Source organism: Callorhinchus milii, unplaced genomic scaffold (genome assembly GCF_018977255.1).
Source record: "Callorhinchus milii isolate IMCB2004 unplaced genomic scaffold, IMCB_Cmil_1.0 Scaffold5, whole genome shotgun sequence".
Classification (NCBI taxonomy): Eukaryota; Metazoa; Chordata; class Chondrichthyes; order Chimaeriformes; family Callorhinchidae; genus Callorhinchus; species Callorhinchus milii.
The window spans coordinates 69,045,766-69,060,398 of record NW_024704746.1 but is presented as its reverse complement, the minus strand read 5'-3'; the positions used below and the strand labels follow the sequence as shown (position 1 = coordinate 69,060,398).

Genomic DNA, 14,633 nt, shown 5'->3' with positions numbered 1-14,633 from the left:
GGCCAGCTGCTCACTGTTTATCAGGGATTCTTTCTGCCGGCAGGAAATAAAACATTGACAACGTCTCACACTCAGGTCTGTCCCGAGTTACAGCAAGTGTGACAGTGTGTGAGAGGTAAAGCGGGTGTGACAGTGTGTGGGAGCTCAATTGGCTCCAAGGTCTCAGACCCTCACGGGTGAGGGGAGCAAGTCAGTTGTGCTCCTGCCCCCCTTCTCTCGTGTTTGCGATAAATCCAGTCAGTCAGGTGGCGGTGTTTGGAGTACTGGCTTTATTGATGGGCGACACACACACACACACACTCAGCCGAGCAGCCACGCACTGCAGGAGCCCAGCCGGTGAGATGGTCCCTTCAGTTCTGGTGAGTTTCTCATCCTGTCCGAGCATACACTCCATTCCGGGTTCCCAGTCACTGCTCCCTTCAGCCTCCCAATGTCTCTCACCTGACTGATTCCCTTTAAGCGTGGGGGAGGGGGAGGGTAGGTCAGGGCTCAGTGCCGGAGAGGTGTTTGGGGAGACATGTTGCTAGGTCGGGGGGAATTGTGCAGCTGAACGCGAGGTGGGGGGGGCTATGAGGATTCCTGTGGTCAACAACAACAAATTACATTTGGATAGCACCTTTCACGCCAGGAGAACGTTCCAAGGCGCTGAAAGGAACGTTATTAAGCAAATAGCTTCTTCTGTTCAAAGTAAGCTTCAAAGCGAGTCACAGCATAGTCCTGCAACAAGAGAGAGATCTCAGGGAGCTGGTCATTCACTGGGCAAATTACCCCACACCCCCACCACAACCTCCATCAACCCACCTCAGCCTCCTACACACACCCCCACACACCCTGTACCATATCCACACACTCTCCATCCAACACCCCTCCTCCCCCCTCCATCTCAGCCTCCCCAATATAACCTTACACCCCCCCGCCGGGCAGTGACAGTCAGACACAGGAAGCCACATACCATGTACCCGAACTGGATGGTGGAGATCTTGGCCTGGAGAATGGCCCAGAGGCCCCACAGGTAGTGAGAGGCCAGAGCAAACCTGAGGGGAACAGAGAGAGAGAGTGAGGAGCCACAAGCACGGTCATACAGAGCAAGGCGCCAGTGAGGAACACAGGTACCCGGTGTATCCCCATGTCCCCTACATGAGCGGGGGACACTGCTGTATCTCCAAGGCTGTTACCTATTGACCTCGATCAGCATGTCCTGCTCGTCCGAGCCTGGGGGCTGGTGCTGGTCTGTGAGCTGCTGTCCCGTCCTCCCCGAAGCCTCGCACAGATAGTGACGCAGGAAGTGCAGCTGTGAGCAAGTGGAGACACCGAGAGTCAGGCACTAAGACCGGTGGATTGACACCCCCTTCCCCTCACACATCCCCACCTCACTCCCATCTTTACACCCCCTACAACACCCACCCCCCCCCACCCACCCTGAACTCACACACCACAATCACACTCCCCTCGCCCACCGCCAGCCTCCCCAACCCGACTCCTTGTCATCACCCCCCTGACACAGTGCTACCTGTTGCTCTCTGGTGGGGTATTTTTGGATACTGGCTGTGAAGAATGGCCACTGGTCATACGTGTAGTCATACATCCACTCGCAGAAGTGATTCCCCATGTCAAAGCCCCTGGAAACACACACTGCACATCAGCCTCCGACAGGGACTGGGATTAGAGTAGAGAGCTCCGGTGGGGGAGCGAGCCCCAGCACAGTTACCATGGGGAGAGAGAGAGAGCAGGAATTGGGATTAGAGTAGAGAGCTCCAGTGGGGGAGCGAGCCCCAGCACAAACACCATGGGGAGAGAGAGAACAGGGGATGGGGGAGGGGTGGGAGAGAGAGAGAGAGCAGGGGATGGGGTTAGAGAGCTCCAGTGGGGTAGCATTACCTGTAGTTATAACTGCTGTACTCAAAGTCGATTAGCATGAGCTTGTCGGGGGAGGAGGGTTCCCTGTTCTCCAGGAGGAGGATATTCCCTGTGAGAGGAGGGAATGCGGTCACTGAAGGTTTATGAAGCCTGCTCCCTCCACAGCCTGTAGTGATGTCAGTGCTGCAGTGAGGACAGGGTTCAGACCTGGGTTAGATTCCAGTCACTGTAACATCCCCTCCATTTCCAGTCACGACCACAACCCAGTTTCCCTCCCACCCAGTGCTGAGCCTTGCCACACCCCCACAAGCGAGAGGACCCTGGTTCGATTCCCAGGCAGGGCATAATGTTAGGCAAGTTTTTAGTCTACATGCCTTTATTTAACTAGCAGTAAGTAGTAATTAGTCGATTAGTGGATCGCTTTCCGGGGGTAATAATCCCTACAAAAAATAAAATAATAATGATAATGTGGTCACTCAATTCACGACTGTTTGTGAGACACTACCTTGTGCAATTGGCTGCCGTGTTTCACCCATAAAATATGGAAACTTCACTTTAGAGTATATTCTGTGAAGCGCTTTGAAACGTCTTGAAGACGTGATAAGGCGCTATATCAAATGCGATTAACATTATTACTATCATTGTGTAAAGCTGTGGTGTGGGGAATGTCTGTCCCAGAGTAACACTCAACAGGAGTTTTTTCTTAAATAAATTGATGTTCTTTGCTCCAACCACAGCTTCTGGCAGTGAGTGAGTTCCACACTCTCACACCCGCTGTGTGAAGACGTCCCTTCTAATCTCCCTGTTAGATTTGGCTATAGGATTAACAGGAGCTGAGGGGGAGGATTCCCTGCCCCCAGTGACTGGTTGGCCCTTCCAGGTCCTGCCGATGAGCCGGGCCAGGCTGTGCTGCCATCAGCAGTGAGTGGCCTGGAATACTGCGGCCCCTCCTGGCTGAGGAACAGGACTAGAGACCGTCAAAGAGTGTGGGAGTGATTGCCAAACATGTCACCTTGGAGCCAGTTCAACTCCAAGGAGACCCCAGGGAGACAGAGAGCGATATGTGAGAGAAAGAGCGAGAGATAATGAGAGAGAAATGTCCCTGTGACAGAATGAGTGAGGAGCTCAGTGTTTGTGCTGGGAGCTTACCTTCCTGACAGTCGTTGTGACAGAACACCACAGGTGAGCGAGTGCTGAGAAGCAGAGACCTTCAAGATGGAGGAACAGGTTAAACAGCGAGGCCAAGATTTCCTCCTCACAGGAGCGGTTCAGCCAGAGACACTCCATCTAACCTCGTCTGCTCCCGTCACAGCATTGAGCACAGTAACCACAGCCCAGCCATTAATTCCCCACCTTTGTACATCTGCCCTGAACCTGCCCCTACCCTCCACCCTCACCTTCCCTGAAATCACACCAATCACACACTGACCTCTCTCTCTCTCTCTCTCTCACACACACACAGACTCTCTCACACACACACAGACTCTCTCTCACACCCAGACTCACACACACAGACTCTTTTTCACACATGGACACACACACACACACACACGCTTTCTCACCCACATACAGACCTCTCTCACACACAGGCGCTCTTTCACCCACACACAGCGAACAACAACAACTTGCATTTATATAGTGCCCTCCATCGCCGGGCAGCATCTCAGAGCTTAGCAAGGCCGAGGCCGAGCCAAGGGAAGGGGAAGGTGACCATGGGAAGGTTGAAAAGGAAGGTCTTCAGGCGTGACCTGAAGATGGGGAAGGAGGGGACGAGGCGAGGGGTTGAGGGAGGGAGTTCCACAGTTTCAGGGTGTAGTGGCTGAAGGCACGGCCACCGATAGTGGAGCGGAGGATTCGGGGGATGCGGAGGAGGCCGGAGCCAGGAGAGCAGAGGCAGCGGGTACTGCTGTGGGGAGAGAGGAGGTTAGAGAGATGGGGGGGCAAGGAATGGAGGGATTATACACTAGAGTGAGGATCTTGAAGTGGATCCGCTCTTTGACAGGAGCCAGTGGGGTTTGGCCAGGACTGGAGTAATCGGGGTACGGAGGTTGGTGTGGGCTCCATCTATACACACACTGTCTCTCTCTCTCTCTCGCACCCACACACACTGTCTCTCTCACTCTCACACACAGACTCTCTGGCTCACTGCTATGATAAACTGCAGTAAAATCCTCACTTCAGACTGGCCAGCTCTGCCTCCAGGTTGTAGCTTTTCAGTTTGTTAAACTTCTTCACGTGGGCTTCCCTGGTGAACGAGAGCTGTGAGATCTGCTTCAGGTACCTGATCGGACAGACAGACAGACGTCACCGTGGTGCGCCTTGCCATGGGGTGTGTGGTGGCCTGTGTGCCTCCGCCTCGCCGCTTCCCTTGCCACTTTCAAGACCCATCTCAAGATCCTCTTCTTCAACCATGCCTTCGATCTCCCTGATTCCCCCCCTGCCCTCCACCCTCCCCAACCCTGAAACACTGTCTGTCCAGCACCTTGGGATGTTCTCCCGACGTGAAAGGGGCTTTACACATGTAATTTTGTTGTGTGGTAGCCAGACAGAGTGTATGAGGGTATGGAACCTGCCAGCAGTGAGCTTACATTAGACTCTGCCCTCGGTGTCAGGGACCGATACCACCCCACCGCACCCCCACCTCCCACCCCCCTATACGGATCGCTTTCCAGGGGTAGCAATCCCTCAATTACACGGCTGTTTGTGGGACACTGCTGTGCGCAATTGGCTGCCGTGTTTTGCCCACAAAATACACGGTCACTACACTTTACAGTATATTCTGTGAAGAGCTTTGAGACGTCTCGAAGACGTGACATCAAATGCAAGGATTATTATTGTTATTATTATTGGTATTAGTATTATGATTAGTATTAGTATTATTAGTAATATTGGTATTACCTTTAGTGATTGTATTATTATTATTGCTATTGTTAATAGTATTGTTATTATTATTGTTATCATTATTAGTATTGGTATTGTTAGTATCATTACCTGTCCATAGTCTCAAACAGCCACTTTGGCTCCTTGTTGAAGGGCATCACCATGGCGTGGAATCGCGACATCTTGACAGCAATCTCTGCGGAGATGTCTGGCAGCCCCAGTTCGTGTGTCAGCAACCGGCGGCTCTAAGACCAGACACACAAGGCCGGTCAGCGGCCAAACACCAACACCCCCTCCCAGCACAGCCCATACACTCACTCACACCAACACCCCCTCCCAGCACAGCCCATACACTCACTCACACCAACACCCCCTCCCAGCACAGCCCATACACTCACTCACACCAACACGCCCCCACTACAACCTACAGGAATGTACTGCTCCAGGCGCCCATGTGGGAAAACACCGTACAATCTTGGTCCCAAGGCTCGCTCCGCCAGCACAGCGAACATCACACTCTCCAATACCAGAGAGTCCACACCCTGAGGGCAACAACAGCTCATTACCTCAGCAACTTGTGGGTATGGGGAGATTATTGTTGGGGCTGCGGTTCGGGGTGGGGCTGCGGTTCGGGGTGGGGCTGCGGTTCGGGTGGGCTGCGGTTCGGGGTGGGGCTGCGGTTCGGGGTGGGGCTGCGGTTCGGGGTGGGGCTGTTGCTGACCTGCAAGATGGCCCCGTACACACGGAGTAGGACTTGCCGCGGTTCCTCACCCACACTCAGCGTTTGTGAGACACTGCCTTGTGCAATTGGCTGCCGTGTTTCACCCATAAAATATGGAAACTTCACTTTAGAGTATATTCTGTGAAGCGCTTTGAAACGTCTTGAAGACGTGATAAGGCGCTATATCAAATGCGATTAACATTATTACTATCATTGTGTAAAGCTGTGGTGTGGGGAATGTCTGTCCCAGAGTAACACTCAACAGGAGTTTTTTCTTAAATAAATTGATGTTCTTTGCTCCAACCACAGCTTCTGGCAGTGAGTGAGTTCCACACTCTCACACCCGCTGTGTGAAGACGTCCCTTCTAATCTCCCTGTTAGATTTGGCTATAGGATTAACAGGAGCTGAGGGGGAGGATTCCCAGCCCCCAGTGACTGGTTGGCCCTTCCAGGTCCTGCCGATGAGCCGGGCCGGGCTGTGCTGCCATCAGCAGTAAGTGGCCTGGAATACTGCGGCCCCTCCTGGCTGAGGAACAGGACTAGAGACCGTCAAAGAGTGTGGGAGTGATTGCCAAACATGTCACCTTGGAGCCAGTTCAACTCCAAGGAGACCCCAGGGAGACAGAGAGCGATATGTGAGAGAAAGAGCGAGAGATAATGAGAGAGAAATGTCCCTGTGACAGAATGAGTGAGGAGCTCAGTGTTTGTGCTGGGAGCTTACCTTCCTGACAGTCGTTGTGACAGAACACCACAGGTGAGCGAGTGCTGAGAAGCAGAGACCTTCAAGATGGAGGAACAGGTTAAACAGCGAGGCCAAGATTTCCTCCTCACAGGAGCGGTTCAGCCAGAGACACTCCATCTAACCTCGTCTGCTCCCGTCACAGCATTGAGCACAGTAACCACAGCCCAGCCATTAATTCCCCACCTTTGTACATCTGCCCTGAACCTGCCCCTACCCTCCACCCTCACCTTCCCTGAAATCACACCAATCACACACTGACCTCTCTCTCTCTCTCTCTCACACACACACAGACTCTCTCACACACACACAGACTCTCTCTCACACCCAGACTCACACACACAGACTCTTTTTCACACATGGACACACACACACACACGCTTTCTCACCCACATACAGACCTCTCTCACACACAGGCGCTCTTTCACCCACACACAGCGAACAACAACAACTTGCATTTATATAGTGCCCTCCACGCCGGGCAGCATCTCAGAGCTTAGCAAGGCCGAGGCCGAGCCAAGGGAAGGGGAAGGTGACCATGGGAAGGTTGAAAAGGAAGGTCTTCAGGCGTGACCTGAAGATGGGGAAGGAGGGGACGAGGCGAGGGGTTGAGGGAGGGAGTTCCACAGTTTCAGGGTGTAGTGGCTGAAGGCACGGCCACCGATAGTGGAGCGGAGGATTCGGGGGATGCGGAGGAGGCCGGAGCCAGGAGAGCAGAGGCAGCGGGTACTGCTGTGGGGAGAGAGGAGGTTAGAGAGATGGGGGGGCAAGGAATGGAGGGATTATACACTAGAGTGAGGATCTTGAAGTGGATCCGCTCTTTGACAGGAGCCAGTGGGGTTTGGCCAGGACTGGAGTAATTGGGGTACGGAGGTTGGTGTGGGCTCCATCTATACACACACTGTCTCTCTCTCTCTCTCTCGCACCCACACACACTGTCTCTCTCACTCTCACACACAGACTCTCTGGCTCACTGCTATGATAAACTGCAGTAAAATCCTCACTTCAGACTGGCCAGCTCTGCCTCCAGGTTGTAGCTTTTCAGTTTGTTAAACTTCTTCACGTGGGCTTCCCTGGTGAACGAGAGCTGTGAGATCTGCTTCAGGTACCTGATCGGACAGACAGACAGACGTCACCGTGGTGCGCCTTGCCATGGGGTGTGTGGTGGCCTGTGTGCCTCCGCCTCGCCGCTTCCCTTGCCACTTTCAAGACCCATCTCAAGATCCTCTTCTTCAACCATGCCTTCGATCTCCCTGATTCCCCCCCTGCCCTCCACCCTCCCCAACCCTGAAACACTGTCTGTCCAGCACCTTGGGATGTTCTCCCGACGTGAAAGGGGCTTTACACATGTAATTTTGTTGTGTGGTGGCCAGACAGAGTGTATGAGGGTATGGAACCTGCCAGCAGTGAGCTTACATTAGACTCTGCCCTTGGTGTCAGGGACCGATACCACCCCACCGCACCCCACCTCCCACCCCCTATACGGATCGCTTTCCAGGGGTAGCAATCCTCAATTACACGGCTGTTTGTGGGACACTGCTGTGCGCAATTGGCTGCCGTGTTTTGCCCACAAAATACACGGTCACTACACTTTACAGTATATTCTGTGAAGAGCTTTGAGACGTCTCGAAGACGTGACATCAAATGCAAGGATTATTATTGTTATTATTATTGGTATTAGTATTATTATTAGTATTAGTATTATTAGTAGTATTGGTATTACCTTTAGTGATTGTATTATTATTATTGCTATTGTTAATAGTATTGTTATTATTGTTATCATTATTAGTATTGGTATTGTTAGTATCATTACCTGTCCATAGTCTCAAACAGCCACTTTGGCTCCTTGTTGAAGGGCATCACCATGGCGTGGAATCGCGACATCTTGACAGCAATCTCTGCGGAGATGTCTGGCAGCCCCAGTTCGTGTGTCAGCAACCGGCGGCTCTAAGACCAGACACACAAGGCCGGTCAGCGGCCAAACACCAACACCCCCTCCCAGCACAGCCCATACACTCACTCACACCAACACCCCCTCCCAGCACAGCCCATACACTCACTCACACCAACACCCCCTCCCAGCACAGCCCATACACTCACTCACACCAACACGCCCCCACTACAACCTACAGGAATGTACTGCTCCAGGCGCCCATGTGGGAAAACACCGTACAATCTTGGTCCCAAGGCTCGCTCCGCCAGCACAGCGAACATCACACTCTCCAACACCAGAGAGTCCACACCCTGAGGGCAACAACAGCTCATTACCTCAGCAACTTGTGGGTATGGGGAGATTATTGTTGGGGCTGCGGTTCGGGGTGGGGCTGCGGTTCGGGGTGGGGCTGCGGTTCGGGGTGGGGCTGCGGTTCGGGGTGGGGCTGCGGTTCGGGGTGGGGCTGTTGCTGACCTGCAAGATGGCCCCGTACACACGGAGTAGGACTTGCCGCGGTTCCTCACCCACACTCAGCACAGCCTCGGGCAGCGAGCACAGGTACAGCAGGTTACTGAGCCCCCCACTGAGAGAGAGAGAGACACTGGTCATCAGCGCGTCGCAGGGCAGCCCAACACAGCAGCCTCAGCTCACGCTCCCCTAATCACCCCCAATCCAACCCCAGCTCCCCACTCTCTCCCCCCCAGTCTAACCCCACTCTCTCCCCCCCAGTCTAACCCCACTCTCTCCCCCCCAGTCTAACCCCACTCTCTCCCCCCCAGTCTAACCCCACTCTCTCCCCCCCAGTCTAACCCCACTCTCTCCCCCCCAGTCTAACCCCACTCTCTCCCCCCAGTCTAACCCCACTCTCTCCCCCCCAGTCTAACCCCACTCTCTAACCCCACGCAATTTGTTTTTGTTGTTAAGTGTCCACCTCAAAGATGATATACTATAATACATTGAATAATCCTTACATTCAGTACAAGCCCTTTCTTGTTTGGGAGGACTCTCCAAAGCCATTCACAGGAAGTGCTGTAAACTGGAGTGACTGTGTGTTTGTGGGTGAACGCGGCAGCCAATTGCGCAGAGCAATGTCCCACAAACAACCGTGAAGCTGTGAATGACCAATTTTCTTTGGGGGATTGTGGGCCCGGACACCAGGAACATAAGAAATAGAAGCAGAAGTAGGCCATTCGGCCCCTCGAGCCTGTGCCCCACCATTTAATAAGATCACGGCTGATCTTCCAACCTAATTCCATTTCCCCGCCCTATCCCACTATCCCTTAATCCCTTTAGTTTTCAAAATCTATCGATCTCAAGTCTTGAATATGTTCAAGGACTGAGCATCCACAGCCTCTGGGGTAGAGAATTCCACAAATTCACTACCCTCTGAGTGAAGAAATGTTTCCTCAACTCAGTCTCAGGATTAAAGGTCAGCCATTATGACCCCTAGTGTTAGATTCTCCAACCAGGAGAAACAGTTTCACACTATCTACCCGGTCAAGACCCTTAAGATTCTTATAGGTTTCGATAAAATCACCTCTAATTCATCTATATTTTAGAAATAAAAATAAAAATAAAAGAGAGAAACTCTTTTCAAATAGCGCTACATGAGGGCGATGGGCAAAGCTGGAATTCTTTATGCCATTCAGTGTACCACCTTCGAAAGGGAATTTCGATTTCAAGATCCTCTCACTCATTTTCAAATCCCTTCCTGTCCCGGCATCTCCCTAACTCTCAGACCTGCTTCCTCCCCAACCTACTAACCACTGCCTCCGGTCGACTAGCTCTGGCCTCCTGCTTGTCCCTCATCCCCTCTCCTCCACCATCGGTGGCTGCTCTGTCAGCCACTATGCCCTGAAACTCTGGAATACCCGCGCTCTATCCCTCAGTCTTCCCCATATTCAGGTCACGCCTGAAGACCTTCCTCTTCGACCGTGCCTACGACCGTCCCCCCCCCGGCTCAGCGTCGTGCTCCACCACTATCAAGTGCCCTGGGACCCCGCCCTGCATGAGGGTCGCTGTGTAAATGCAAGTTGCTGTTGTTTAGAGAGAGCTAAAGGTGAGCAAATCAGCAGAAAGTGAATACAGGCTGGACTTGGAACTGTGAACCTGGACAGGGCCAACTCATCACAAGGAAACGGTTCCTGTAAATTGCCAACTATGACTCAACCTCACACTGTGGATTGTGGCCAAACCTTCAGAAGAACTGATTCAGGAGATCAGTATCTATCAACTCACAACTGCCACCTGGACCTTTGCGTCAGGAAAGGAACAAAGTCAACACCTCACAGGGTCTGACTAGAGAACTGTACAAACCTGCGCAGTGGGCATCCACTGGCACGAATCACAGCCACAATCACAGCAGCTCACACAATATAATCTCCTGCCCATACACCTCCCCCTTCTCATCTCCAGTGTCAGCCCCTCGCACGCTCGCCCCAGGCCCTCGCACGCTCGCCCCAACCCCTCGCACGCTCGCCCCAGCCCCTCGCACGCTCGCCCCAGCCCCTCGCCCCAGCCCCTCGCACGCTCGCCCTAGGCCCTCGCACGCTCGCCCCAGCCCCATTGATAAACAGCAATAAATCTGTCCTGGTGTCTTGGCCAACAATCATACTAATTGAATCAACTCATGCTGTATGGATTAGTCTATATACAGGCATAATAGTAAATGCAAGGATCTGTATTAGAGCAAGCTGCCAATGTCATCTCAACTTGACAATAAGAGTAACCTTACATTTGGTACAGCACCTTTCATGTCTCATGGGGTCCTGAAGCTCAGTGGTTAGAGCACTCGCCTCACAAGCGAGAGGACTGGGTTTGATTCCCGGGCGGGTAGGGCGAGACGTTGGGCGAGTCTCCTTATTCCACACACACCTCGGTTTATCAGCAGTAAGTAGGAACCCGCTTGTTAGTCGATTGGTGGATCACTTTCCTGAAGGTAATAATGCCTTCAATATAATAGTCACTCGACCCACGACTGTGTGTGGGACGCCGCTGTGCGCAATTGGCTGCCGCGATTCGCTCACAAAATATATACAGTCAATTCACTTCGCAGTGTCTCCTGAGAAGCGCCGAAGACAGGATGAGGCGCCGACCGAAATGCAACGATTAAGCTTACAAGACGTCACAAGGACGTCTCAAAGCACTTCAGAGGATTTTCTGCGAAATATTTTGCGTGTGAGCACGGCAGCCAATTTCGCTCACCAATCGGAGAACTCCCGACCCATTGCAGCGCGGCACACGAGGCGGCTCCGACTCCGTGCGCTTTCGTTCTCACTAATAACCTCTTGCGCTGAACCTCCGAATGTCCGTCGAGACGACATCCATAGACGCTTCCCCACAACCGGCGTCAAACTGACAGGTCCTCAGTGACCCGGTTTCTCCCTCTCCTCACTCCTAAAATAATAATCCCAGCGTTTGACACAGCGCCTCATCACGTCCCCGAGACGTCTCAAAGCGCTTCTCACTGCGGTGGGAACGGACTGTGGGTTTTGGGGGCGAAACGTGGATAATAATAATAATAATAATAATAATAATAGTGACATTTGTGATGTTCCAAAATCCAAAGGCACAATTCCTGAATCTACCGCCAACTCCTCTGCAATGTCCTCTCAATGCCGGGAGGGGGGGAGGGGTCGGAGGGGTCCCAGGGGGAGGGGTCCCGGGAGAGGGGTCCTGGGGGAGGGTCCGGGAGGAGGGGTCCCGGGGGGAGGGGTCCCGGGAGGAGGGTCCCGGGAGGAGGGGTCCCGGGGGAGGGGTCCCGGGGGCGGGGTCCCGGGGGGCGGGGTCCGGGGGGAGGGGTCCGGGGGAGGATCCCGGGGGGGAGGGGTCCCGGGGGAGGGGTCCCGGGGGAGGGGTCGCGGGGGAGGGGTCCCGGGGGAGGGGTCCCGGGAGGAGGGGTCCCGGGGGGAGGGGTCCCGGGGGGAGGGGTCCCGGGGGGGAGGGGTCCCGGGGGGTCCCGGGGGGGGGGGTCCCGGGGGGGGAGGGGTCCGGGGGGAGGGGGGTCCCGGGGAGGGGGTCCCGGGGGGGTCCCGGGGGGAGGGGTCCGGGGGGGAGGGGTCCCGGGGGGGAGGGGTCCCGGGGGAGGGGTCCCGGGGGGGAGGGGTCCGAGGGGAGGGGTCCCGGGGGGGAGGGGTCCCGGGGGGAGGGGTCCCGGGGGGAGGGTCCCGGGGGGAGGGGTCCGGGGGGGGGGTCCCGGGGGGGAGGGGTCCCGAGGGAGGGGTCCCGGGGGGGGGGGGGGGGGGTCCCGGGGGGGGGTCCGGGGGGGGGTCCCGGGGGGGGTCCCGGGGGAGGGGTCCCGGGGGGAGGGGTCCCGAGGGGAGGGGTCCCGGGGGGGAGGGGTCCCGGGGGGAGGGGTCCCGGGGGGGAGGGTCCCGGGGGGGGGGCCCGGGGGGCACTGACCTGATGACTGAGATGCTGAACTGCTCTGAGGAGATGAGTTTCCAGGCTCCGGCCAGGAACTCCCGGCACCAGGTGAAGGCGCGTCCGCGGCTCTCGCCGTCCACCTCCTGACTGCGGCCCTCGCTGTGCTGTTCGGCCTCACAGTCCTCGCCGTTGTGCTGCTGGTGGCAGGGCCCCGGGGCCGGGCTCGGGCTCGGGGTCGGCACCGGCGCCGCGTCACCCCCGCGCCGCTCCTGAGCGTCCATCAGCCGCTCTGCCCAGAGCCGCGGCCCCGCCCCCTGACTGATGGACGGCGCCGCGCACCAATCACCGCGGGGTGCGGGCGGGACGCGGCGGGTTGGCGGGCGAGGTGTCCAATAGGAGGAGAGCAGCGCCCGAGCCGCCGCTCTATGGCTGGACACCGGCGGCTCTCCGCCAATCACAGGCCGCCAGTGGCTCGCGGCTCCTGATTGGCTCAGCGCCTCGCACACGTGAGGCGAGAGGGTGAAGTGGCGCGAACAGCCCAACAGTGACCCCTCACCCCCACAGCACAGGTACCAGCAGCGCTTCCCCCCCTCCCTCCCCCCCCCCGGCACAGAGCCCGGGGGGGGGGGGGCACAGAGCCCGGGGGGGGCACAGAGCCCGGGGGGGGCACGGAGCCCGGGGGGGGCACGGAGCCCGGGGGGGCGCGGAGCCCGGGGGGGGGGGCACAGAGCCCGGGGGGGGGCACAGAGCCCGGGGGGGGGAGGGGTCCCGGGGGGGGAGGGGTCCGGGGGGGGGAGGGGTCCCGGGGGGGGGAGGGGTCCCGGGGGGGGGAGGGTCCCGGGGGAGGGTCCCGGGGGGAGGGGTCCGGGGGGAGGGGTCCCGGGGGGGTGGGTCCCGGGGGGGGGGGTCCCGGGGGGGGAGGGGTCCCGGGGGGGAGGGGTCCGGGGGGAGGGGCACGGAGCCCGGGGGGGGCACGGAGCCCGGGGGGGGCACAGAGCCCGGGGGGGGCACGGAGCCCGGGGGGGGGCACGGAGCCCGGGGGGGGGCACGGAGCCCGGGGGGGGGGCACAGAGCCCGGGGGGGGGCACAGAGCCCGGGGGGGGCACAGAGCCCGGGGGGGGGCACAGAGCCCGGGGGGGGGGCACAGAGCCCGGGGGGGGGGGCACGGAGCCCGGGGGGGGGGGCGCGGAGCCCAGGGGGGGCACAGAGCCCGGGGGGGGGCACAGAGCCCGGGGGGGGGGCACAGAGCCCGGGGGGGGGCACAGAGCCCGGGGGGGGGGCGCGGAGCCCGGGGGGGGCACAGAGCCCGGGGGGGGGGCACAGAGCCCGGGGGGGGGGCAGGGCCCGGGGGGGGGGGGGCGCGGTTCTGACGAAGGACCCGAAACGTGGACTCGCTTTCCTCTCTCCATAGATGCTGCCTGACCCGCTGAGTGCTCCCAACCACTTCTGTGTCTGTTTATTATTATTGTTATTGTTATTGTTGTTGTTGTTTAATCCTGGGTTCACTTGTTCCAATTTGCTCACTGTGTTTCAGGTTGAAATGCCACGTAATGTTGAGATCAAAGCTCGTGTCCGAGCCGCGGAGCCTCTGGTGGAGAATGCGAAGCGCCTGAGTTGCTCAGAGGGGACCTTAATCCTCCAGGAAGATGTCTTCTTCAATGTGCCAGAAGGCCGTCTGAAACTACGTGACCTGAAGGTGAGTGACTGCACTGCCTGACACCGGCACAGCTTCAGCCCCGGTCTGCCCGGCTCACCCGCTCAAACCCACACTCCTCTGTGTCAGGAGTGTGTGGATTCCAGCCCCACCTTGGGGAGGGGAATCACTGTTCGCAATAATATTCCCGGCATTTGATATGTCTCAAAGCGCTTCATAGAATATACTGTGAAGTAACAGTGCATTTTGTGGGTGAAACGCGGCAGTCGGTTGCACACAGCAGCGTCCCACAAACAGTCGTGGATCGAGTGACCAAATTATTAGTAGTTTTTTTAAAAAAATTAAAATTTTTAAAGGGTTTTTTACTCCTGGAAAAGCGATCCGCCAATCGACTTAACAACCAGGTTCCTACTTACTGCTAAGATAAACGGGCGCGTGGAGTAAGGAAACTCATGGTGATCTGTGGGGTCTTGCTGTGCAGACC

The 14,633-nt window shown here is 56.8% G+C and overlaps 1 protein-coding gene across 2 annotated transcripts; it reads right to left on the bottom strand.

Annotated features, from left to right (window-relative positions):
- Positions 1-254: 254 nt before the first annotated feature.
- Positions 255-12,805, bottom strand: chkb (choline kinase beta). Of its 2 annotated transcripts, XM_042335234.1 has the most exons (12): positions 12,532-12,805; positions 8,655-8,713; positions 5,459-5,508; positions 5,166-5,279; positions 4,849-4,982; positions 4,034-4,138; positions 3,007-3,065; positions 1,879-1,966; positions 1,511-1,619; positions 1,176-1,291; positions 953-1,034; positions 255-717 (listed from the first exon to the last, which is right to left on the bottom strand). In XM_042335234.1, exons 1-12 carry the CDS (start codon positions 12,774-12,776, stop codon positions 661-663), a joined length of 1,218 nt encoding a protein of 405 aa, XP_042191168.1. In that variant the 5' UTR covers positions 12,777-12,805; the 3' UTR covers positions 255-660. The 2 variants fall into 2 exon arrangements, with proteins under 2 accessions (XP_042191168.1, XP_042191167.1); XM_042335233.1 differs by lacking the exons at positions 3,007-3,065; positions 4,034-4,138; positions 4,849-4,982; positions 5,166-5,279; positions 5,459-5,508 and adding exons at positions 6,180-6,238; positions 7,202-7,306; positions 8,011-8,144; positions 8,328-8,441 and having other exon boundaries at positions 8,605-8,713.
- Between the last annotated feature and the right edge of the window lie 1,828 nt (positions 12,806-14,633).

What these genes read in the sequence shown, in the direction of transcription:
- chkb (XM_042335233.1), bottom strand. Translation starts at nt 12,776, where the DNA reads ATGGACGCTCAGGAGCGGCGCGGGGGTGACGCGGCGCCGGTGCCGACC. An exon ending in TGTACGGGGCCATCTTGCAG is followed by an intron (nt 8,442 to 8,604) that starts GTCAGCAACAGC and finishes TGTTGCCCTCAG; the next exon opens with GGTGTGGACTCTCTGGTGTT. An exon ending in TACAGCAGTTATAACTACAG is followed by an intron (nt 1,620 to 1,878) that starts GTAATGCTACCC and finishes GTGTGTTTCCAG; the next exon opens with GGGCTTTGACATGGGGAATC.